The sequence below is a fragment of the Delphinapterus leucas genome, chromosome 5 (genome assembly GCF_059928025.1).
Source record: "Delphinapterus leucas isolate spDelLeu-1000000601 "Yukka" chromosome 5, BTC_Dleu_Yukka2, whole genome shotgun sequence".
Taxonomy (NCBI): domain Eukaryota; kingdom Metazoa; phylum Chordata; class Mammalia; order Artiodactyla; family Monodontidae; genus Delphinapterus; species Delphinapterus leucas.
The window spans coordinates 22043721-22069937 of record NC_143133.1 but is presented as its reverse complement, the minus strand read 5'-3'; the positions used below and the strand labels follow the sequence as shown (position 1 = coordinate 22069937).

The 26217-nt window shown below is 34.5% G+C and overlaps 1 protein-coding gene and 1 long non-coding RNA gene across 2 annotated transcripts in view; one reads left to right on the top strand and one right to left on the bottom strand.

Moving 5' to 3' along the window:
• Window positions 1-26217, bottom strand: part of LOC111186158 (uncharacterized) — a 73418-nt gene that overhangs the window by 17481 nt on the left and 29720 nt on the right. Inside the window, exon 3 of the long non-coding RNA XR_002647771.3 lies at window positions 1-26217. This exon is cut by the window's left edge and continues 17481 nt beyond it. This is a non-coding gene — a long non-coding RNA (uncharacterized LOC111186158).
• MYOZ2 (myozenin 2) overlaps window positions 3915-26217 on the top strand; it is a 34196-nt gene continuing 11893 nt past the window's right edge. The window contains exons 1-3 of the mRNA XM_022596432.3: window positions 3915-3990; window positions 19639-19808; window positions 24846-24975. Coding sequence (XP_022452140.1) covers window positions 3915-3990; window positions 19639-19808; window positions 24846-24975 — 376 coding nt within the window. The remainder of the gene's footprint in view (window positions 3991-19638; window positions 19809-24845; window positions 24976-26217) is intronic.

Below are 26217 nucleotides of genomic sequence, written 5' to 3'. Positions count from 1 at the left end.
ATTTAGCTGTTGGGACTTCCCTGGTGGCACAGTGGTTAAGAATGCGCCTGCCAATGCAGGGGACATGGGTTCGAGTCCTGGTCGGGGAAGATCCCATATGCCGCGGAGCAACTAAGTTCCTGAGTCACAACTACTGAGCCCGTGCACCACAATTACTGAAGCCTGCGCTCTAGAGTCCGCGAGCCACAATTACTGAGCCTGTGCGCCACAACTACTGAAGCCTGTGTGCCTAGAGCCTGTGCTCCGCAACAAGAGAAGCCACTGCAATGAGAAGCCTGCGCACCACAACGAAGAGTAGCCCCCACTCGCCGCAACTAGAGAAAGCCCATGCGCATCAACGAAGACCCAACGCAGCCAAAAATAAATAAATAAATGTTAAAAAAAAATTTAACTGTTGTGTCATGAAGCAAATGGATAGTATACATTGTTTTAAAGCTATGATACCAGTGACTAATTCTTTCTTCTTTTGAGAACAAATAATAACTCAAAAACCAGAAAGCTATCAGAGGTATGTATAAACGAGCTTAAAATATAAGGCAAAACAATTTTTGGTATAATTCAGAAATAAACAAAAACAAGTAAGTTATTCTATTCTTCAAAACTTTAAAAATCTTTTAAAATAATCTTTCATTTTGGAAACCAAAATCAACATAACAATTATTGTCTTTTGAGGACACCATTTCAACCTATAGAACTGTATATAACACAAAATTGGGAACATATAAAGGTGACCAAATAGGAAAATGGTCTTTCTGAATATATTTTAATTTTTTACTGAGTAATGCAGTTGATTATTCTAAGGTTCTAAATTCTTCCATATTGCAGGAATAAAATAGTAAAAGGAAAAAGTAACACTTACTAAACTTTTATTAAGTAACAAGAATTTCTAAAATTGTTACATGTAAAATGTCCATGGTTCTATGTGGTAGATACTGTAACCTCCATTTTACAGACGAAAAAACTAAGAGTTTGAGAGACTTTACTAATAGCACACCACTGTAAATGCTTAAGCCAGGAATATAAAAGCAATTTAGAGATCTTGAGAGGGAACTTAAATTCATTGGCTTGGCTAAATGTTTCTCACTGGTACCTAATTAATAAATTCAATGCAAACTTTTACTTAGAAGCAGTTGCAACAGGTTAGCTTACACCTACCATTTACTACCTTGAACTGTCAATCCTATGATCAGGCACTTATTTTGGTCGCATATAAAACAACTTCTCCCTTAAGTAGCCACCATCATCTTATACTCAATTGACTGTTTATTACAATTCTATTTCCCCCCAAGTGTTTGACATAACAGGAAAATAATTCCAAACTCATGCAGTCCACAATCTCCAACCCACTCATTTATTCATTCACTTAATGAATATTGAATGTCTACAATTCTTGCTGCTGAAGATATAAAGCCTAAGTCTTATGAAGTTCAATAGGAAAAAGAGATACCAGATAGATGATAGAGATAGATTGATAGATGGATGACAGCTAGCTAGCTAGCTAGACAAATAGATATAGGTATAGATAAAATAGTGTTATGCCCTTGTGGCAAAAACTGAGAGTTGTCACCCAGTAATCATTATCTTCTTTGTCAGTAAATTAACCTCTGAATTTAACTGGGCGTGGCCACCCAGATTAAATCTACATTTCCCAACATCTCTTGAGCTGTGTTTGGCTATGTGACTAAGTTCTGCCAAAGGGATGTAAACAAAAGAGATCTGAGCAATATCAGGACATGTTTGAAGGAGACCTTCATTACTTTTTCTTTTTCTTTTTCCTGCTGCCTTTCTCATTACTTTTTCTTTTTTCCTGCTGACTGAAATAAGAGCATGCTGACTAGAGCTGAAGCAATCATTTAAGCCCAAGGGGCTGCATTTTAGGGCCAATGAAGCAAAATGTTAGAGTTGGCTGCGCCCCTGATAATTATGTCAATCACATGAACCCTAGATTATTTACCTCTGGGCAAAATTTATGTGTGAGAAAAACAAACTTCCATCTTTTTGAAGTTTCTGTTTTTAGGGTTTTCTGTCACTCCCATTCGACTTTAATCTTAACTAATACAAAAATATTTAAAAAATAAAGCAGAGTAAGGGATTAGAGTGTGGCACCATGTGATCTTTTATTTTATTTTTTTCTTTTTGCGGTACGCGGGCCTCTCACTGCTGTGGTCTCTCCCGCTGCGGAGCACAGGCTCCGGACGCGCAGGCTCAGCGGCCATGGCTCACGGGCCCAGCCCCTCCGCGGCATGTGGGATCTTCCCAGACCGGGACACGAACCCGTGTCCCCTGCATTGGCAGGCGGACTCTCAATCACTGCGCCACCACGGAAGCCCCATGTGATATTTTAGACAGGGTGACTGGTGAAGGACTTTATGAGGAATCAATAGTTGGGGGGAGTCCTGAATGCATGAGTAAGCCAAGTGGTAGGGGGAGAGCATGTTCCAGGAAGTGGGAAATAGTAAGAGCCAAAGCCTGGATATGGGAGGGAACATGCTTCTGTGTTCAAAGACCAGCAAGGAGGCCAACATGGCCTACCTTTCCAACTTCTTATCCTGATTCCCAAACAGAAATCCTTGACTCCAGACCTTGCAGAGATCAGTCAACTTTGCAGGCACTGTTCTCTACAGGGTCTCTTCAGAAAGACTCATGACCCAGCTGTGAGTCTAAGCTTTTACTCAGATAGCTTCAAGGCTCAACCTCTAAGGCCCATTACAGAATGCTCCCCCACTTCACCATTCAAATATAACACATTTTTCTGAACTTACTATAGGTTCTCACTCTTGCTTAAGGGATGGCACTATTGATCTGCCCCATATTGCTTTCTTTCTTCTTGCAGCTCCTTAGATATTATGGTCAATACTTTCATGTTAATTGTTAATAATCTATCATTCTGTTCTAATTGACGTATTCAATATGTATCTTTTGCCACCTCAATTAAGATGTAATGTAAGGGCTACATCTTAAAAAGTTTTAAAAATCTTTTTTGGCTAGTATCTCTTCAAACAGAAGGTACTCCATAAAAACCTTCTGTATGTTCATTCAAACATCTCACAAACTAGAAACACAATGGAGAGAACCTAATCTTTCTTGGTTCCTCCCTTTTGCCAGGAAGATATGAGTAGCTGAAGTATTTGGTGCTATATATAGTCAGTTGATGTCAGCTGGATGCCAGTCTCTTCAGAAAGGCTCAGTCCCCAGTTTGAGTCAGAGCTAGGGACCATGCTATCCCAGGCTCAAGGATAAAAACCATCGGGCCCAAGTGCCATCCATATTCCATCTCCAGTCTTTCCTCCACAAATCAGGATTCATCCTTCCTGAAAAGCACGGTCTAAGAGCAAGGTAAGTATACTGTTTCCTAAAATGTTCTATTAGTCAGTTGTCCAAGGAAGTTCAGAGTTGTGACTCATTAATGGGCTTTCTTTGCTTTAAAGGACAGCTGTTGATGCCAATATTAAAATACTACCACCAAAGAGTTCTGGTTTAATCTGGCGTCCTTTCTTCATTCTTACAATTTGCTGGAATTGATGTACTGTGATGTTGGTACAAATGAAGGCCAGTAAGGAAACAATGACAGATTAAAATAAACTGTGGAAAAGAGAGAGGAAGGGGAAAGGAGTCCAGCTCTTTCATTGTTTCTCATTGCCCAATAATCATTGTACTAGTATATAGATAAGACTGGGCTGGAAACTCTGAGAAACAGCCTCTGTTCACTGTGACATTGCCTGTCAATGAATAGCATGCTCTGTCACCAGACAAGGAATGGTATTAAAATCTTTCAGTAGAAAGCAATAATAAACTCTTAATAAAGAACAAACATGCTGTCTCTCAAAAGGATGATTATAAAACACTCCAAATGAGTTCTTGACATTGCCTCAATAATGTTCCTTTATTTTTCACAGGGAGGGAACAAAAAAATCATGCTATCACATAATACCATGGTGAAGCAGAGGAAACAGCAAGCATCAGCCATCATGAAGGAAATCCATGGAAATGGTATCAGTGAAAACTCTTCACAGCAATAATATAGCTCAGCATTAATGTAGACTCTTCCTGATGTTATTTAATATTCTATAGTTTACTTCCTTTAAATTCTTGCTATTCTGTCATAACAAACCTGGAGCTCTAGGGGGTGTATAAAAGCCTATGGTAACTAATCCTTTTGTAGTCATCCTTTCTCATTTGAAAGCTATTTTCAGATGAACAACTGCTCTAAAGGAATGAAGCAATCTGACAGCTGATGTACATTCTACTTGGCTTGCCTTTCACATTTCACGTTATAAGTTAATATCACCACTCTCAGATCTTTTTTTCTCTTTTTTGGACAGGTCTCATACAATCTTGTCTTCACTGTCCATCCCACAAGATCTATCTTGATTTCTTTTACCTTATATTACATAAAACATTCAAAATCTGTTCTAGCGTCCTTTTTTTTTTTTTTTAAAAAAAGGTGTTAAGTTGAAATTTATATTCGTTGTGAACTTCTTTAACCCTGAAACCAGTCTTCATATTTAGTAACTGATTTACCGAGATATTCTGTGTGGAAATCTACTTCTATTTATAATTTCTAGGAAAATAGATTTCTTATAGTCTCAAGCATATAACTCAAAAAAATTTTAATATAAATTAGATGCAAGATGATATTCCACTCTCTTCTCTAAGTTCTAGCAAAACATTCTAGAAAGTAATGCTTTATCCATTGCATTTTGACTGTTATAAAGGAAATTCAACTTTGATTGTTATAAGGGAAATTGAGCAAAGGATAGCATCAATTTTAAAAGTTAATAAGTAGAATATCTAGATAGTTTTAAGGGCTGATTTGAGCCATTCCAGAATATATTTGTGGAGTTTTCAGGGCACCTCCTTATTTCCCTTCTATTAACAAGGAATGTGACCTTTTACCTGAACAATACTAAGGCCTAGAGCAATGAGATCTTTCACCAGGTAGCTGGGAAAAGGCATAAGTATAGCATTTTCATATTTCACCTTCCATAAAGCAAGCTGAATAGAACCAATCAGAGACTGTGTTAGATGCTTCCGCCCACAATGCAGTCATATCTAAAGGGTTCTGTTATTAAGTTTTGTTTTCTATTTTTTTGCAATACAAAATCACCATACTGGATTCAACTTAGACCCATGTTTTACTATGATGTCAAACTAGCTTGGAATAAAGTGAAAATAATTCTGAATCAGACACCAGAACTAAATTTGTACCAATGCAAGGTTCCAAATTTCAGGCTTCTTTTACATTTTTGCACTTCTTTGTATTTCCTGCTTCATGTAGTTTACTTGAAATTGTTTTAATAGTTTCCTTGATCAATAAGGAAAAAATCAGATAATCACTTGAGTTTGAGACTAAATTATTTATCTTAAAACTAGGCTTGGGATAAGTTATCATTTTCTAATTGCATCATAATCATAAATCAATCCATCATTTTAATGTATTCCCAGTTTAAATCATGTGTTGGATTCTACTCTCTTATTTCTGACATAGACCTGTAAGAGTATCTTTTCCTTTTTTTATAATATAACTTTTGTTTTTTTATGAAATATAAAGAAAAAGTACAATTATATCTCAAGGGGAAAAAAACCCTCAAGACTATAATCTCACCACCAACAGGTCCAGGCCAAGTAAAGTCTGCTGAAGCCCTCCCTCCCAAGTCACGGGAAGATTTCCAGTCCCTTAAATGGAGTCACATGCTCTGCCTTTGTTTGGAGGTCAAGTACTACAGATAACAGGGATAATCACAGACTTCTTTCTTAACTCATCTCAGATAAAACAGCTGCAGTACTTTAGGAAGCAGTTTAAATAATTTCCCTCTTTTATTTCCTCTGACATCTTACATGGAACTTTACTATTTGTATATGACATAGTGTTTAGAGATCTGGAGCTAGGGGAGTATCATTTTTTCTAAGGAGGCAGAAATGAGACATGGACTGCAGAGAAACCTTTCTGGGAATAATTCTCCAAACTTTCAAACACTTCACACCAACAAAAACCTGGATAATTTAGGATAAAGCATGCAACTCTTTTGATCTTAATTCTAAGGCTAAGTAAAATTTGGACTGGATTGTCCTCTATAAAAATGAATAGAGAAGCTATTTGAAGTTCTTCTCCCACTCCCTTCTCCCCTTGTGCATCAAGATTTTTTTTTTCAGTATTATAATTCATTTATTTTTTATATCACTTTTCAAAGACATTTAGCCTGGAGGAGAATGAAATGTGACAATGAGATGGCTAAATGAGTTGTCTTCTAAACCTGAGCTAGGAGTTCAGTCCAGTTCTTGCTGTGGGGAGAGAGACTATAGCTGGTGAGCCTTGAGATGATCAGTAGGAAAATATAAGAATCAAAAAGGAGAGTTTTTCATCAGAGCACTCATTGAATCTGAAGGAGAAATAACCTCAAAGAATTACTGAGAAATCCTACCCATATAGACTAAAATACATAGAACTGGATAGCACAAGTAAAAATGTAGATAACTCACAGCCTCTACTAACTATATGCCAAATTGTTCACTCATTATGGATCCATAATGATTTGGTGTCAAATAATGTACCAGAAGCAAAAGTAATTAATAAAAAGTATCTCCTAACACTAAGGCTCTATACCTTCAGACAGACCATCCTCAGCATCATATCATGATGAGCATCAACATGGTCATCAACATCAGTGTTAAAAGTGCTAGAGATGATGATTAGTAGCTGTTTTGTGTTACTACTGTGATGCAAAACCCAGAAGCTCTAAACAGAAATATCAGAGCCATGTTGCAACTGTATAACAAGTGCTATTCTAAAAGACAAAAACACCAAAGTACTTTGCCATTATCTGTCATGAATTAGTTGTGGAGGCAAGAAAAGATGGCTTATAATGGTTCCATGCCCACCAGCCCTGTGCTATTTACTCCTGATGCTGTACATATTCTCCAGTGGTGATCATGTTTCTCTCTCACTCAGTAACTCATTTGAGACCTGATTACTGAAGGAAGAGAGAGAGAGAGGGAAGGATAAAAGAATAGGAAGTAATAAGTCTATAGAGAAAGAGAATGGGGAATGAGAATGGAGGAAGGAGAGGCACTCTAGAGCAACTGGCATCCGTCTAGAAATGGTGGGGAAAATGAATAGGAATTAAAATTATCTAAGAACTGGGAGTATGCTGTCCCCTGATCTTAAGCACAGATATTGCTGACAGTTTAGAAGAAGAGCTTCAGAAATAAAAAGACTACAGTTGTTTCAGTCACCCTACGGTTTTCGCACCTGGGCTCTGTGAGGGCTTTTTTGGTATGTTTTTTGTTTGTTTGTTTTTTCCCTCATGACTGGTGAACAGCTTTTCCCAGCACACAGAAGAGGACTGAGCAGATTGTTTTTGCGATTTCAGGAAAAGAGTTTAGTCTGTGGTCTGAAAACAGGAAGCCAGGTTCTAAATGGAGTGCTGTTGTTGATATCGTACCAGGAGCCCTGAGTTCCAGACCAGACAGCAGATACCTCATCTGAAAATGAAGAGGTTGGATCTGTTGAGTCATCTAATTCTAAAATTTCATGATTCTAATATATTGAGCTATGTGCTCAAACATCAGTGTATTTGAGTTTTTCCACCAATAACAGAGGCAGTGATAATATTAACACAAATTGCAGGGGTACTTTGAAAAGCATAGATATGATGTCTTGACTTTCAGACAAAAGATAATGTGAAGACCCCTTTTACTTTTCCTGTATAAGCATATCTTAAACTGTAATTAATCAAGTCATCAATATAAAAATGAGGACACCAGGAAGGACTTAAACACTACAGATCAAATGTAAAAAGTCTAGGGGAGAAAAAGAACTTAACCTAATGCTTAATGTACAAATTTGTTAGTTTTCTTTGGTTTAAAATTTCACATTAGCATTCTCATAACCCGAAGAAAAAGCATGCTTTATCTTGAAAATTGGTGTGCAATAATATGTTGTGAAATCATGGATTTTTCTAAGCATGCCATAGATTTCTAAACCTCTAATAATGCTCTCCAGCAAAGTAGCAGCAGAGAACTAGGCTAAATTCCAATTTATAACAAAGTTGAAATTACAATGTTTAATTCTTGCCATATTCTATCATCCTAGAAGAATGATGAACATCATTTCTTTGTTGCCTTTTTCACTCTAATATGCTCTAGATATACATCCTATAAACAGTACTAGGTGAATTACTGGTTTGTGTAACTCAATTTGCATAATTCAATACATTGGTAATCTCATTTTTAAAATGTTTATAGATTTACACAGTTATTGAATGGTAATACATTAACAGTAAATTTTTGAACTCAAATCAAGGCAAGGAGATATGAAATAGGAAAATATAGAATCCCAGATGAGTTTCAAAATCAACTTTTTAATCTAGAGAAAATTATTAAAGATTACTAATAAACCTTTAATCAAATGTAGACTTTTCAAGTATTATTCAAAACCACAGTCTGGACTATTAACTTTTATATAATATGTATATATGCATGTTGCAGTATGCAATAATGTATATTTATGGACTATTATTCAATCTACACAGGCCAACTGTCTGTAAACAGGCAGAAGGGTCCTGTTAAGTGTAGAGAAAATCTCTTGGCTTCAATCAGGCTTTTAAGTAAATTGATAGGACCACCCTAAAGCAAATCAATTTCAGTTATCTCCCCTTCTGTGGTTTTGCCCATTTTACCAGAATTGCAGCTGCCCGTGAATCATGGCGAAACAGTTTTAAAAGATCTTTTGTCTTACTACTATTATTTATAAGTGGGTATCTTTACAAACTATGAATTGGATTCACTGATCTAACTAAATATGTAACTTTGGTAGGATCAAAATTACAAATTAAAAATACAGAACTACCTGTGCACACATAAATCCTTGTTGACTAAGTTTTAGAATGTTAACCTATGAAATAAATGTGAAAAAAAAATGTTTTTTGGAGGAATTTAGGTTCAGTGTCTGCTCATAAGACTGCATATTGAAGAAAGGTTTGAAAAAGGAATTGATCACATTTTCAAAGATCACTGATACTCTCCCAATAAAATGCAATTTTCCATTTGGTTTCCAGTACTCATAGTAATATGGTTAAAGTGGAAGGAAAGTATATTCAAAAATCAAAAGTTTGAACTTTTTAATGTAAGATTTTAAATCTTAATTTAGCTACAAAAATAATGCACATTTGAGGACATTACTGAGAAAGAATATTGATTACAATTATTTAACATTTCTAGTAGATTGAAAAATGTGGAGGTTTTTGTGGAAATTAATTTGATAATGGTCAAGACCCTAAAGTTATATTGTAATAGTTTTTTATAATTAGATATTTATTCCAAAATAATCATTATTTCCTTAAAATAATAGCAAACTATAATAGATTAAGTCCTATAAAATCTTTAAAGAATAAATGGAAAATTCTGGATCACTATAAACGACATTAACAGGAAAGCATGCCTAGCAATATTATTTTCAATAGATGATCTAATGCCACAAAGACAACCTTCTAATCCATCAGGGCAAGGATATGAACCCTGAATAAGTTATATCATTTATCAGGCATCCAGATTAAACACACTGTTAAGACCCTGCACAGAGGTTTGCAATAAAGGGCAGGGAACAGCTGAACTTGGATTCTATCTGCTCAGTTGACACCATTCTTTTCACTCTGAAAGTTTAAGTAAATGAAAGTGTTCATACATTAGATTTCCCAACTCACAGATGGTCTGGAACTCCAGCTCCAATTACATCATAAACTTAACTACTGGAAGGGAAGGGGAAAAAAACCTTGGAGAATTTAGTTTATGTCTTTTATTGTTTGTTTGTTTATGCAAAATATATTGACTTAAAATGTTCCTATGTCTCTATCAGTTTGCTAGTGAATATTTAACTGGTTCTTTGGGGGGAAAAATGCCTTGGTTTGTAGAATTTGCCAATTTCTGTGGTATAAATACTCTTGCCATGGCCAATTTTGAGCTACCATCAAGGAGAAACTGAATGCAGAGTTGGGAAGAGATGTGTGGTAATACAACACTATACAGTATTTCCACCATACAGATATAATAGATATAAGAAAACATCAAGAGCATAGATAATAGCAAAAAGGAGTAAAACATTTAGAAAGTGATATTTTTGAGTATTTATTGCTTTCTTTTTAATATAACTTATTATTAAGTTTATATAATTTAATTTTAATAGTGGTTATGTTCACTGAGTTTAACTACTGGCTAACAGAATTTCTGAAAATTTATCAATCGACTCTTGTGAACCAGTACAAGCCTGCTCCAGACACCACTAGATTTCTCATGCAGTGCTTGTGGTCCCAGAGATACAAAGGACCTTTAGATGGTCACTCAAAGCCAACTATTAACTCACTGTCTGTTCCTTACAGAGTAAGAGGGAGAAAATTTAGGCTTAAAGGTAGTAGAAGGAAGTATGAAGAATAAGCAAAGAGAGTTGAGAGTTGGTCAATTATTTTGTGTGCCTTCTCCTCTTCCCTTTTTGTCTCTTTTATCTCCTCTCTTGTGGTATAAATTTACTAGTAATAATGGATTGTACCAACTGATTATTGAGGGTAGGTAAGTTCCTCATGGCTCTTGCTGCACATCTACTCCTTGTAGCAACTTGGGTGATGATTACTGTGTTTTGCTAAAAAGGAGTGAATGTTTCTTATGAGCCCAAAGGAGTCTGGCCAGAGGTATATCCATATTTTATACTTCTGCTCTATTTTTCCTCTCCTCTTCGAGGCCCCCACTGCTGGGCTTCTAGGCTATTCTTCTTTACTCTTTCTTGATTCCAATCTTAATAGACTTTTTGGACCTACATCAGTGAGATGAAGATCTGAAGAGAATAACCATAGTTAGCATGCTTTTAGTTGAAAATAGCAGAAAATCAGAAATGAACTAAAGGGAATTTATTGCCTCACATAACTGAAAAGTTCAGAGGTGATTTGATAAGTCTTCATCTGGCAGCTCAAGTATGCCATTAAGGACCAGGTTTCTTTCTCCCTCTGCTCTGATTTTCTTGGGGTAAGCTTCACCCCACATCTGGCTCTATCATTTTATCAAGTACATACCAACATTTTCCTGGGCAATATACATCCGTGCTTACCTGCAGCAGGAAAAGAAAGTATCTTTGGCACAATGTACACAAAGAAAAGTCCTGATATTTTGCCTCATTGACCTGGGTCAGGTCACACACCTGTTCCTGTATCAATCACAAAGGTTAATTAATTCCTGTCAAATATACCCCAGAAAACTATTGTAAATCTAAGCGGCCAGAGGGATGGAATTCAAGTAGGGCATGTGGTTATTTCAGAAACATTGGTGGAATCAGCTAATATTGGTGGCCATTAGGAAGAGGAAAATGAGATAAAAACATTTTCTCAAATTTTTGTCTTGGGATCCCCAAATTAAACTTATGCCATAGCTTGAAATTTAGAACTTATAGAAAATAACATAATAATATGCTATTCCTTTTTCTAGCTCCTCTATTTTCATTTAACTGTTTATAATGACTCAAATTGGCAACAGAAAAGGAGAGAAAGAGAAAAGCTGCATCCCTGTTTTGGTTTCCTTATGAAAAAACTTTGTAGCCTTAACTGTAAAGAGAGATTCCATTGCTATAATATAAAGACTGTTGTCTTTGCATTTTCTAGTGGCTGCCTGCTTTGGGGCATTTTTATTTCCTGAAAATGTCCCATTAAAAAATTTGTTTAAAAACATTATTTGTAATATATAAATACATTACATAGAATGTGTATTCCTAGAAGGTTAATGGACAAAAAAAATCTATTGATTTCAATTTTCTGTGTTATTATTTTATCCTGTTTCTCTCTCTTGCATTGCTAATTGAATTATTTTAATAAGCATTTAAGAAGCAAAGGAGATTTCCCCTCCACCCCGTAGTATTGCATCAAATTACTATAAGCCATATTGTGTCTTTTTGATCATTTGTGATCTAAAGGGAACTTGCTATTTTGATTCCAGAATCAAAAAGCTGAAATAGTCCACTCCTGTCACACTTTCTAGAACACTGAGGGATATATTCATAGACACACTGAAAAACAATCCAGCTCCTTCCATGTTGCTAGCACACAGTAACAGCCTCCAAACACTTGCAAATAAACAATAGTGAATATTCCCTGTAGAACTCAGCAGAGCTGGCAAACAAATCCCAGGAAACTGTAAAATACCCTCATCTACCCTGTTGTGCACCTTCATTCCTCTTCCATAAGCTATTTCTGCCAACCCTGGGGACTGTAAAGCACAGAATTTTTTTTTTTTTTCACCTTAGAGAGTAGACAATGCCACTCTGCGCTGCATTAGGAAGGGCTATGGAAATTTTTTAAATTGAACATTTTTTTAATAATAGACTTTATTTTTTAGAGCGGTTTTAGGTTTACAGAAAAACTAAACAGAAAGTATAGTATAATGTTCCTATATACCCCTTCTCCTCCCAGCACACAGTTTCTCCTATTATTACCATCTTGCATTAGTGCGTTATACTCGTTATGATTGACGGACCAATATCGACGTAGTATTATTAACTGAGGTCCACAGTTTACATAAAGTTTCACACTGTGCGGCACTGTCCTATGGGTTTTCATGAATGCACACTGTCACGCATCTGCCATTACAGTATCATACAGAAGAGTCTCACTGCCCTAAGGTTCCCCTGTGCTCAACCTCTTCATCTCCACTCCCTCCAGACAGCCGCTTGGCAGCCAGTGATTCTTTTACTGTCTTCCAAGGTTTTGTCTTTTACAGAATGTCATAGAGTTGGAGTCATATAGTAGCCATTACAGACTGGCTTTTTTCACTTAGCAATATACATTTAAGGGCCATTCATGTCTTTTCATGGCTTGATAGCTCTATTAAACTTTTAATTTTGATATAAATGTAGTTTACATGGAGCTGTAAGAAAGAATACCAAGCAATCCCACGTACCTTTTCCCAGTTTCCCACAAGAGCAACATCTTGTAAAAGTATAGTACAATATCACAACCAGAATATTGATATTCATGCAGTCAAGAGAGTCCTACCAATCACTAATGTCTCCCATTTATATATATATATATCTTTTCATTTTAAGATGCTATAAAATGGAATCATACAGTATGTAACCTTCGGGGATTGGCTTTTTTCACTGAGTGTAATTCCCTCAAGATAGATCCATTTGCTGTGTTTCAATAGTTTGTTCGTTTTTATTGCTGAGTACCATGCTTTGGATGGACCACAGTGTTTTTAACTTTTTACCTACTCATTAAAGTACATTTGAGTTGTTTCTTTTATTATTATTAAGAATAAAGCTGCTATGTATAAAGCTGTATGAACATGTATAAAGCTGTATGAACATAAGCTTTCATTTCATGTATAAAGCTGTATGAACATAAGCTTTCATTTCACTGGGATAAATGCCCAGTATTGCTGGTAGTCCTATGTTCAGTTTTTAACAGAGCCTATTAAATTATTTTCTAGGGTGGCTGTACCATTTTACATTTCCAACAGTGATGTATGAGTGATCCAGTTTCTCCACACCCTCCCCAGCATTAGATGCTGTCACTATTTTTCATTTTGGCCATTCTTATATGTGTATAGTTATATCTCATGGTTTTAATTTGCATCTCTCTAATGACTAATAATGTTGAACATCTTTTCCTATGCTTATTTGCCATCTGTATATCTTCTTCAGTGAAATATCTCTTCCTGTCTTTTGCCCATGTTCTAATTGGATTGTTTGCTTTTTTACTGATGACTTTTAAGAGTTCTTTATATATTCTAGTCTGTTTTCAAATATGTGGTTTGCAAATATTGTTTCCTACTCTGTAGTTTGTTTTTTCATCCTCTTAACACAGTATTTCTCAGAGCACAAGTATTTAATTTTGCTTAATTTATCAACCGTTCCTTTTATGGACTGTGCTTTTGGTGTCAAGTTTAACAACATTTTGTCCAGCCCTAGATCCCAAAGGTATGATCATGTAATTTTTCTTCTTTAGCCATTTAATATGGTAGAATACATTGATTTCTGAATATTGAACCAATCTTGTATCCCTGGAATAAACCCCACTTATTCATGGTATAGAATTCTTTTTCTGTATTGTTGAATTCTATTTACTAATATTTTGGTAAAGATTTTTGCTTCTATAAGCATGAGGGATATTGATCTGTAGCTTCTTTTTTTGTGTGTTGTTTCTGTTAGCTATCAAGGTAATAAACTAATTGGGAAGTGTTCCTTCATCTTCTGTTTTCAGGAAGAGACTATGTAGCATTGGTGTTAATTCTTCTTTAAATGTTTGGTAGAATTCTCCGGTAAAACCATCTAGGTCTGAAGATATCTTTTGGGGGAGATTTTAGAATTATAAATTCAATTGCTTTATAGCTATAGGATTAATCAAATTATCTACTTCATGTTGGGTGAGATGTGTTACTTTCTGCTTTTCAAGGGATTGGTCATATTTTTTCTGTTTTCAAATTTATGTGAATTTACATGTAGAGTTGTTCATAGTATTCTCTTTTTATCCATTTGCTATCTGCAGTGGCTGTAGTGATATCCCCTATTTTGTTCCTGATACTGGTAATTTGTATCTTCTACATTTCTATTTTTCTGTGTCAGTCTAGCTAGAGATTTGTCAATTTTACTGATCTTTTCAAAAGCCAACTCTGTGCTCAACTGATTTTTCTCTACCGTTTTTCTGTTTTTAATTTCTACTCTTATCTTTATTATTTTCTTCCTTCTGCTTGCTTTGGGTTTATAGTATAGATTTGATACTTTTCCTCTTTTTTTAATGTATGCATTTAGTGCTATAAATGTCCCTCTCAGCACTGTACTGTCTGTGCCCCATAAATTTGATATGCTCTATTTTTAATTTCAATCAGTTCAATGAATTTTTTGTTTCCCTTGAGACTTCTTTGACTCATGGATTGTTTAGAAGTGTGATTTTTTTTTTAGTTTCCAAATGTTTGGAGATTTTTCTGTAAACTTTTTGTTACTTATTTCTAGTGTGATTCCATTGTGATCAGAGATCATACTGTATATAATTTTGATTCTTTTAAATTTGTTGAAGCTTACTTTATGGTCCAAGATATTGGTCTATCTTGGTATATACTCCATGTGCACTTGGAAAGAATGTGTGTTCTATTGTTGTTCAGTAGAATATTTTATGCTGTTTATAAATATTTTATAAACAGTAGGATTATATCCTACTGGTTGATGGTGTTGTTGATTTCTTTTATATCCTTGCTGATTTTCTCTCTGTTGTCCTATCACTTGTTGAGAGAGGAATGTTGAAGTCTCCAACTCTAATTGTGGGTTTATCTATTTCTCCTTTTAGTTCTATTAATTTTTGCTCCATTTGCAGCTCTGTTTTTTGGTGCATACACATTTAGGGTTTCTAGGTCTTCTTGGTGGATTGACACTTTAATCATTATATAACGTTCTCTGTCTCTGGAAATTTTCTTTGCTCTGAAGTCCACTTTGGAATTAACATAAGCGCTTCTGCTTTCCATTGATTAATGTTTGCTTGATATCTTTTTCTATCCTGTTACTTTCAACTTGCCTATATTGTTCAAGGCACTTACTTGATGTGAGTTTCTTCTAGACAGCTTATATTTGGGTCATGTTTTGTTTTTGTTGTTTTTTTGCGGTACACGGGCCTCTCACTGTTGTGGCCTCTCCCATTGAGGAGCACAGGCTCTGGACGTGCAGGCTCAGCGGCCATGGCTCACGGGCCCAGCCTCTCTGTGGCATGTGGGATCTTCCCGGACCGGGGCACGAACCCATGTCCCCTGCATCGGCAGGTGGACTCTCAACCACTGCGCCACCAGGGAAGCCCTTGGGTCATGTTTTAAAATCCAGTCTGCTAGTCTCTATCCTTTAATTAGGGTATTTAGAGCATTTTTATTTAAGCTCTACTACTGATGTAGTAGAGCTTAAGTCTATCATTTTATTTTTTGTTTTCTGTTTGTTGTCTCTGTTTTTCCCTTCTGTTTTCTTTTTCCTAGCTTCCTACAGATTACTTGCACATGTTTCAGAATTCCATTTTTATTTATCTATAGTTTTTCAAGTGTACCTGTGTAGTTTTTGGTAGTTGTTCTATTACATTATGTGTGCTTAACTTATCAAAGTCTATGGATATTGTCATTTTATCAGTTCAAGTGAAGTACAGAAAACGTATCTACCTTCAAGTCTATTTACCCTCCCCTGTTTATAATAAAATTGTGTTAACTATTTTCTACATATATTTATATCAGAGTTTTATAATTTTTGCTTCTATGATCAAACATAATTTAGAAAACTCAAGAGGGGAAGGGAGGCTTACTGTATTTATCCACGTTTTTGCTTACTGTAATCTTTTTTTGTTCCGATGTTCTAAGATTCCTTATTTTATTGTTTCCCTTTTGTTTAAAGAACTTAATTTAGTTATTTGCTATGGTCTGAATATTTGTGGCCCCCCAGAACTCAAATATTGAAATCCTAATGTCCCTGATGGTATTAGGACATGGGGCCTTTGGGAAGTGACTAGGCCATGAGGGTGGGGTCTTCATGAATGATATTAAAGACCTTATGAAAGAAGCCCAAGAGAGCTTTCTTGTCCCTTCTACCATGTGAGAACACAGTAAGAAGTGGGCAGTCTACAACTCAGAAGAATGATTTCAACTGAACCTACTATGCTGGCACACAGACCTCAGACTTTCAGCTTCCAGGCCTATGAGAAATATATTTCTGTTGTTTATTAGCCACCAGTCTTCAATATTTTGTTGTAACAGCATGAACCATTTTTCTAGGGTAGGTCTCCAGGCAACAAATTTCCTAGTTTTCCTTCATCTGAAGATGTCTCAATTTCCCCTTTATTTCTAAAGAATATTTTCAGCAGGTATCAGATTCTGGGTTGACATTTCTTTTTTTTCAGCATTTTTGTGCCACTTCCTTCTGATCTTCATGATTTCTAATGAGAAATCCACTGTCATTCTCATTTTTTTCTCCCTATAGGTAAGTTGTCATTTTCCTCTGGCTGCTTTCAAGATTTTCCCATTGTCTTTAGTTTTTAGAAGTTTATAATATGTCTTGTTGTAGAGTTCTATAGATTTATCTTTTATAGAATGCTTTTAGCTTCTTGAATCTGTAGGTTTATGTCTCTTGCCAAATTGGGGAAGTTTTTAGCCATTATTTCTTTGTGTACTTTTCCAGTCCCACATGCCTCCTCCTCTCCTTCTGGGACTTCAGTGATACAAATGCTGTATCTTTTGTTCTAGTCACACCAATTCCTAAGGCTTTCTTTTTTTTTTTTCCCAGTCTATTTGTTTTTCTCTGTTGTTATTATTGGGTAATTTCCATTGTTCTATCTCTCAATTCACCATTTCTTTCCTTTATTCCCTCCATTCTGCTACTGAATCCATCCACTGAACTTCTTATTTTGGGTATTTTATTTTTCAGTTCTAATGTTTCCATTTGGTTCTTTACAACTTTTATTTCTCTGCCATGATTTTTTATTTCTTTGCTAAAATTTTCTATTTTTCTTTCATTTGTTTCCAGAAATTTGTAATTGCTCTTTGAAGTATTTTTATCATGGCTGCTTTAAAATCTTTGTTATTTAATTTTAATATCTCAGTCACCTCATGTTGGCATCTGTCTTTTTTCATTCAGTTTGAGATCTTCCTGATTCTTGGTATGACAAATGATTTTTTTATTTGAGCCTGCATATTGTCATATTATGTTATAAGAATCTTGCTCTTATTTAAGCCTTCTGTTTTATCTATCCTAGCCTGACACTGCTTCAGCAGGGGAAGGAGAGTGCCACCTCATCACTGCCAGGTGGAAGTAGGAAGTCAAGGTTTCCCAGTTGGCCCCTACTGAAACTTGAGGAGGGTCACTTAGTTACTAGTAGGAGGGGGTAGGAGTTCAGAATCCACACCTGGTCTCCACTAACACTACAGGGATGGAGGGTTGTTACTGGCTGACAGGGATGAAAGTCCCAGCTTCCTCCTTAGCCCCTCTGATACCACCCTTATGGGAGCATCAGGGCACCTCATTACAGCCTTGCAAGGGTAAAATTCTGGGCTCCCCACTTGAACTTTGTTGATATGGGTGAGGCCAAAGTTTTTCCTGTGGTATTTGGCTGAAGTAGAGTAGCTATTGTCTAAAAGTTTTCTGTCTTTCTAGATTGCTTCTTTCCTGGTCTTGGCTAGTGAGAGCAATCTTTTTTGGAGGCTTTTGGCTGCACCTTTTGGTGTTTCTGGGTTAATAGCATCTTCAGCTCCAAGTCTGGGATATATGGGGCTAAAAGAAAACCCAGAGAATTCAGTACCTTGTTGTTCCTTGGATCCTGAGGAAGGACCTTGTTGTCCCTAGCTGGTCTGCCTTCTTCTCTCCAACTTCCAGAGTCTTCTTATGTTTATTTTATACATAATGTCCAGGATTTTTAGTTTTACTTAGTAGAGGTATAGGGAAAAGTAGATCTATTCTATCTTCCCAGAAGCAGAAGTCTTGATATTATAATTTTTATAATTAGTGGAGCTCTTCTCTGGGTAACATCAAAATATATAAACAAATTGATTTTTTTTCAAGGCAAAATGGGGAGAAAATTTGTAAGTAATTTTATTATTTTATCCCTAAAGACCTCCAAAAGCCTAATTATTAGGGTTAATTTGTTACATCAGAAAATGTTGTCCCCATCAACCAGCATAATTATTTATTTTACAAATGGTCCAATTTTTCTTCTTTGCATTTAAGAACAGTCCACAGTGGCAAAAGAACTCTGTGGGTTACACAAAAAGATATTTCTGATTAAAGGTGCAAGTGGAGGAGTTTTATTTCTTTGGGATTTTAGAAAAGTCCTTCAGTACTAGAAATAGAAAATAACAGTTGTTTACTGAACATCTCCTATATTTAAGGCATGGGGGACACAAAGACAAAAACATAAAGAATGTGCAAGCCATAAAATAAGTAAAACAGAATCAAGTAATTGTGATTCAATGCTATGGGAATACAGAAAAGGCATGAATAATTATGAATAGAGATTTTAGAGAAGGAATTGACAGAAATGGCACATAAGCTAGATTGAGAAGGATTTGTTCATTTAATGCTTATCACCTACCTACTTTATGTTAGGCTCCTTGGTGCTAGATGCAGAATGAATAGCATTCTGACAGAGACAGGAAAATGGGTGGCATGGGCCAAAGGGTAGACATTCTTGTAACAGAGACTGCTAAAATTGATACAGAAAAATGTTGGGAGTCAAACAGAGCTTATGAAGAGAATTATGATCAGTGTTGTTTGAAAACTCACTAAATAAGGAAAGATTAAATTAATAGTGTCATTAGCTTACTTTCATTCACTCTTTCTATGTGCCAGGTATGATGCTAAGTGTTTGATAAGAAACATTTTATTTAATCCTCAAATCACCCCTATGCAGTAGGTGTTATTATTAGCCCCACTTTAGAGATAAGGAAATTGAGGTTTACAAAAAATAAGTAACATATCTATGATCATACAGTTAGAAAGTAGTAGAGCCAGGATTCAACCCAAGGCAGTCTGAGTAAAGAGCCTATATTTTAGTCACTATACTAGCATATAGCGGGCAATAAGCTATGAAATTTAGCAAAGCACTTAAAAATGCTTATCTTGGGGTTTTCATGCACATGAATATTGTTTTACAGATGTAGATGGCATGGACCTGGGCAAAAAAGTCAGCATCCCCAGAGACATCATGTTGGAAGAATTATCCCATCTCAGTAACCGTGGTGCCAGACTATTTAAGATGCGACAAAGAAGATCTGACAAATATACATTTGAAAATTTCCATTATGAATCTAAAGCACAAATAAATGTAGGTATAACTTGATAATGTGGTATCTAAATAAATGGGCAGCACTTCTAAATTTATATGTGTTATTAGATTCTCAAACAAGTATTCTACAAATTTTCTTTTCATTGATTCTGTTAGACTTTTTTTTTCATGATAATGAATAGTTTAGGTGGATAAACAAAGGAAATATTATGCATGATATGAGTATCTTTTTAGTTCAGTACAGACATTGTAAGTTTGTAGATTTGGCACTGAAGAGCTCCTCTGTTCTGCTAAGATCAGGGAGAGGGAGTGGACATTGTGGTACTAAAAGTTTCCATGGTCTTATCACCACTGGTTAAATGTTTGGGATGGAAATATTTCCAAAGCACACAGTGCTCCGTAAAGTAAGTATAAGCATTTTATTGGCTGAATACATCCTGGCAGTAAAACATGCCTGGGAACTACAGACACAGTTGATCTCCTTTCAAAGCATTTATTCCACATCGTGTAGAGAAGTCTGTTATTTATTAACAACAAAACCAATGTGGACAAAACTCTTTGGACAAAAGTTTTCATCAACCAGAAGTTTAAAAAAGCAAACAAACTAATTAAATTACATTTTACATATTGCATGAATACCATATTCTCTTGTCATTCAGAGAGATTTTAGAGGAAGAAGTTCATAGTAGAAAAACAATTAGCTTTGGGAAAATGACTTTAAAAATAAAATACCAGGTATGAAGAATCAAAAAGCAACAGTGCATTGGTTCTAAATTTGAGGAGATGCTAGAGACTACAACAAATATTAGTTGTTTTTTTGTCTTTTGTGTTTTTTTTATTGAGGGTTTCTTCCTGTAGCTATGAAAAGTCTGTAAGTTTACTTATGAATTTAAACCTGAAACCTTTCCAGCTGCCATCACTAGTTAAGTTGTTTTGAATGGACAGCTAAATTCTTTACAGCAAACAGACTGGTTTCACTGATCTTTTATCATAATTACTAAAACACATTACAGAACTAACAACCGCACTCACAAACAATAAAATTTTTTTCATTCCTGAACTTTCTATTTCCCTTGTTATGATGCTGGTTAACAATAAATGGTTAGAGAACATCTTAAACAGTTTTTTTTCACATTAATGAGCATCCTTCAACACCCATGAATTGAATTTAGTTATAATTATGAATTCAGTTACACATCAAATTTTACTCAACCATAGTATTTACACTTATGAAGGATGGTTTTCACTTAAAGTCATGGATAAATGCAATGTTATGCTACCCTATAATTATGCCCAGTATCATCTTATCAGAAAATGTCTGCAGCTAATACAGCATGAGCCTAAAATAACCCCTAACTCATCTGACAGAGTATAATTATATAATCATATTCTTTCAATAATAACAACAGAGAAGCATCTTTGAAGAATAATATGAAATATAGCAGCTTAAGGGAGATTCTCTGAAAAGTCATCTACAAGTCTAGACATCTGAAAAAATGAATAAATCTAGTTTTCATAACTTACATTTATATCTCTAAATATAATGCTTTAACTACAGTTCTGGTGGAAGGTACAATGAGATTTAAAATTTCCATTAGAATAAAGCATATTCTCTTATCACTAGTATTTCCAATTACTGACAATAATCTTATACACCTGTGGTCAAATGTTCTGGTCATAGGTAAAATGTTTAAGAACAGGTCTTGATAGTTTTTCAGTGTTCCTAGAAGATTGGGAACTAAATAAATAAAATAATCCCAAATAGCTATATTGAAATAAACAATTAAATGCTGATAAATAACATAGAGCAATAAACAATAATAATATATGGAATAAAGTCACATGTCATTGAGTTACATAACATACTCTGAAGTCTGATGAAATTTACTCTCTCTTCTTTAGAAATGAGGAAAGTAGTATTCAAGGAAGTACATATATTTATTTGGCTTAAGTAACACCATAATAAGTAGACTGAAACCCAGCTCTCAGAATTCTAGAGTTCTTGCACTGACACTTGTCATGGTGTAATTAAAAGAAACTCTGGCCTGGAAACTGGAAGACCAGGGTTCAGTCCTGGCTCTCCCATAATCTGTGTAATTTGGAGTCAATTTAAAACTTTCTGGACCTGTTTTCTCATTTATAAAATAAGGGATTGATGCAAATGGTTTTGTAAGGTGTTTTCTGGCTTTAAAGATCTGTGTTCTCTAATCCTAATTCTAAAAATGACCTGCATAATAAATCACTGAGGAAGGTAGTGAGCTACATTGTATGATGACACATTTGCTTTATCACGGTATTAGATTGCAACTTGAAGCAAGCATTGATAATGTGACAGGAATTTAAAAAATATTAGGTTCAGGTCTAGTTCCATTCATTTATTTATACTTTTGGCAAAAATTTATTGATTGCCTACCATGTTCTAGAAACTATGCTGGGATTTCAAAGATAAATAGCCCTTGTCTAGTGATAGACAAAATAACATTGAAAAATAGAAAACAACTATTTACTTATAATCTAATTCTTGAATCATCTTTATATGATTTATATCAAATTAACTTATTGACTACATTTTCTGAAATGAACTTTTCCTTTTACTGCTTCCCTTGAGCTATAGATATTGTCAAAATAATTATTTAACTTATATTTATGCATTTCTTATTTTATTATAATGTTCAGGACATCATTAGATGAAAATATAAATCAACTCCCTGGTAATGAATGCCATTGGTTTAAATATTAAGTGTTATTTAAAAAAAAAAGCATAGCTTTGGGCTTACTCTATTGCTGAGAAACTGGCAAACTGAAGCCACACAAAACTTCTTATGTCATAAATAACAACAGAAAATAGGCATTTTTAAAAAGAAATGAAGATACGTTGCTTGCTACATATGCCAATTTTGAAGCCCTAGTTCATGAACTGATCAACTTCTTACAGAAATAGGCAAAAAAAAAAAAAAAAAAAAGGATGAAGAAAATGAGCATTAGAGTGAAAATAAAGTAGAAGAATGATTGATCAGAATTAAAAGTCCCTTCTATAAATCACAACAAAAGGATGTTAATCAAAACAATTCACATTTTACAGTTAAGACTACATCTGCTTTTAGTAACTATGGACTTTTCAAAATCCTTAAAATATTAGATAATACTGGGAAAAGGGGAAGTATACTGTAACAAGTAATTCTGAAATAAGACCAAACTAAATATATTGAGATTCTGAACATTTATTTATTTTGTTCAAAAAATAACTTTATAAAAAATAATTTAAGGCTCATATCATAACTAAAATAAGTCACTACCCAACTATTAAAAGGCTTTGTTTGTATACTTAACAATGACAATAGAGCTACTAGGTGTCTCCTGATAATTAATGACTATTTAGAAAGAGTTGATTTTCCTATCTATAAATGAGGTTAGTGTGACAATTTTTAAATTAATGTAGGTAGAATGATTTGTAAGTTTAGGTGAAATTCATTTCGTAGTCACATTTCAGTAATTTGTAAAAAGTAATTTTTATGCATGATACAATTAAACTTTCTATATTTATGTCAACTGGCTTTTATTTATAATTAAAGTTAGGGAGAACTTTTCTCTTTTCTAAGAGGTGGTGTAGGTTCAGAAGTGATAAAAGATATTAACCCAGTCAATTAAGTTGAACACTTAAGACAAGAGCTAAATTCAAAACATGGAAAACTGATGTATCTGAGTATAGCATTACTCATCTCTAGAAATTGTTTCTTATTGCCTGTTGAATAAAATGCAAACTTTCATGCCCAGTAATCAAGACCCTGTACTCACCTAGTTGATGTTGCCTCTCATGCCTTCTTGCATGGCTCCACAAGCCAGCTTACCCCTACTAACATTGCCCTACTCATTTCCACAGCAACTTTACCAGGGTGCTGCCTAGAGTAAGGTGAAGGTAAAAGGCACCTGGAGAGTGGCTGTGGGTGGGAGAAGCCTGAAAATGCAATAAACTTAATTTTCTTCCTAATTTTATCAGGTGAGGCCTTAATTTATGGCCTTTAATTATAGTATTTGGATTTTAGGACAAAATAGTCTTTTATCCTCACATTTCTATAAAGTTGAATAAGTATTAAACTGTAAAATTGTACTTTACCTTATCATCTTATAAATAAATACAGAAATGAAAAAATATTTTAAAATACTTTCTGCTTATGTCACACAGAAGAAAGTCAAAATTGGTCTTTATTTGCTATGCCTTTCAATAAATTTTTCCTTCTAAAGTTAAAAGATGATTTGACTTTACGCACTTCTTAAATAGATTGGCTTTTTAAAAAGTATATATATATTTCTCATATATAATTAAAACAATACTTTACCATAGATATAAGTCCTAGCCATATTTCTGAGGATATAACCTATAACAATGTCTGTTTTTCTTTGTTAAAATGCAAACTGACTGTTTTTAAAGTGCTATATTGCCATAGAATAAATCCCAAATTATAAGAGTAAAACAAATTCACCTAAAACTTTAAAGACAAATGCTCTTCTAAGCATTTTATTTTCTAGAAACCCCAAATTCTTCCTTCTATAAGTTCATGCAGCTTAAAGTGCAAATATTTTTTGTTATATATGACTGCTGTCCAAATTTCAGATTAAATTTTAAAACAAGGCATATTAAAGCATATCATTAAATCCCAAGTATAAATAAAATAGTAATGTAACAATGACTAAGCCGTATGTTTGGTGAGTATACTGTATGATATTAAGTTAGTAAAGACTTAAAAATTAAATACTTAGATTTCCCTTTTAGGTATGTTGTGAATAGCAAATTACATAATGGATACAAAGCCCTAGACACAGTGCCTGGCACACAGTAAGGCTCAATTAATTAAGTGGATTGCCATCACAAAACAGATCTTAGATTGGTATCAGTAAAATTTCTCATTCAATAGCTCAACTAATTACAATATAAATTATTGAGACCTCATGTAACAATGAAGTGGCATTGTATTTAAATTCTAAGTATACAAATGGCATCCTGCACATATGATTTCTCCTATTAGTGTATCTAATATTTTTGAGTTTTCAGTTGAGTTTACTTTTGATCAAATACAGCACAATATTGCCATGCAGAATGAGAAATTGGATGGAAGCAACTTGGAAAGTGGTTCACAGCAAGCCCCATTTACTCCTCCTAACACCCCGGATCCACGAAGTCCCCCAAATCCAGAAAACATTGCACCAGGTAACTAATCCCCTTACAAATAGAACAATAAAGTTGTTATGCACTTAAATATATGACTCAAGTCATTTGGATTCTTTAGTAAATGGTATCTAAATGATACAGCTTTTCTCATTATATATCTACTTTGTAGATAAGTTCAGGACAAATGTAAAGATTTAGACCTAGAGGAGTCTTGTAAAACATTTACAGGAGTCTTACTTTCTTTCAGATGGTCCATTGTATTTGTTGGCAATCACCTATTACATTAAAAATTAAGTTGTTTGTAATTATACTGAAATCCTATTTGTATAGAACTGTACAATTTATGAAGTGCTATGATACATATTTGTCTAATTTAATAATAACTCTATGACATTTATTATAATCCTCATTTTACAAATTAAGAACCTGAGGTTGTGAATAGCTATAAGCCAATATTGACTGTTCAAGAATTAAATCCAGATCTGGTACCAAATTTACAGATGCCTCATGTGAAGCGACCTTGTGGAGATTGCTTTTGTTATTTTCTGCTGTCTTACAGAACCTTAAATGCAATCCTTTAATACTGTATATTTGTTTATTATCTTAAAAGAGAAGCAAATGCTATCCAAATCAGTATATGTTACTTAGAAGTACTGTTTGATTTTGAAATATTCAATTAGAAAAATTATCTGATCTATTTAGACAATAACCTTTCAAAATAACTTAAAGCAAATACCCTTAAGTTTCTCCTCAAGAGTAATGTATAAAGTAGGTTTATAAAATTTTCAACTACTTTTATATTGAAACTAGCAATACTTATGTCATATGTTTGTAAATTAAACAGTTAAATTTAGCAAGAGTACTTCTGGAAATCTTCTCAAATAGCACTAGTGTTTTTGAAAATATATAAGTAAAGCAACTGTATAATATTAAATCTTATTTAAAAGTAAGTTGAATGTCAGTCACTGATGAGCTTAGACTTATCAGGACGTTCTTACTGAACACAATGAGAAAAGGTATTGATAGACATAATAAAGTAACACTAAAGGGAACCAAATACACAATTAGAATGCACAGAATTCTGAAGTGAAGCATTGCAATAGAGTTCTCAAATAGCTTTACAATTTTAAGTTCTCGAATACAACATTAAGCACATGGGGGAAAAAGAAGCTTTAGAATCAGACAGACCTGGGTTCAACCTGCAGGCTCCTTTCATTTCTGCCCATTTTACTACTGTGTTGGGAAGGAAAACAAATCTCTTTGAGTCTCAGTTTTCTCCAT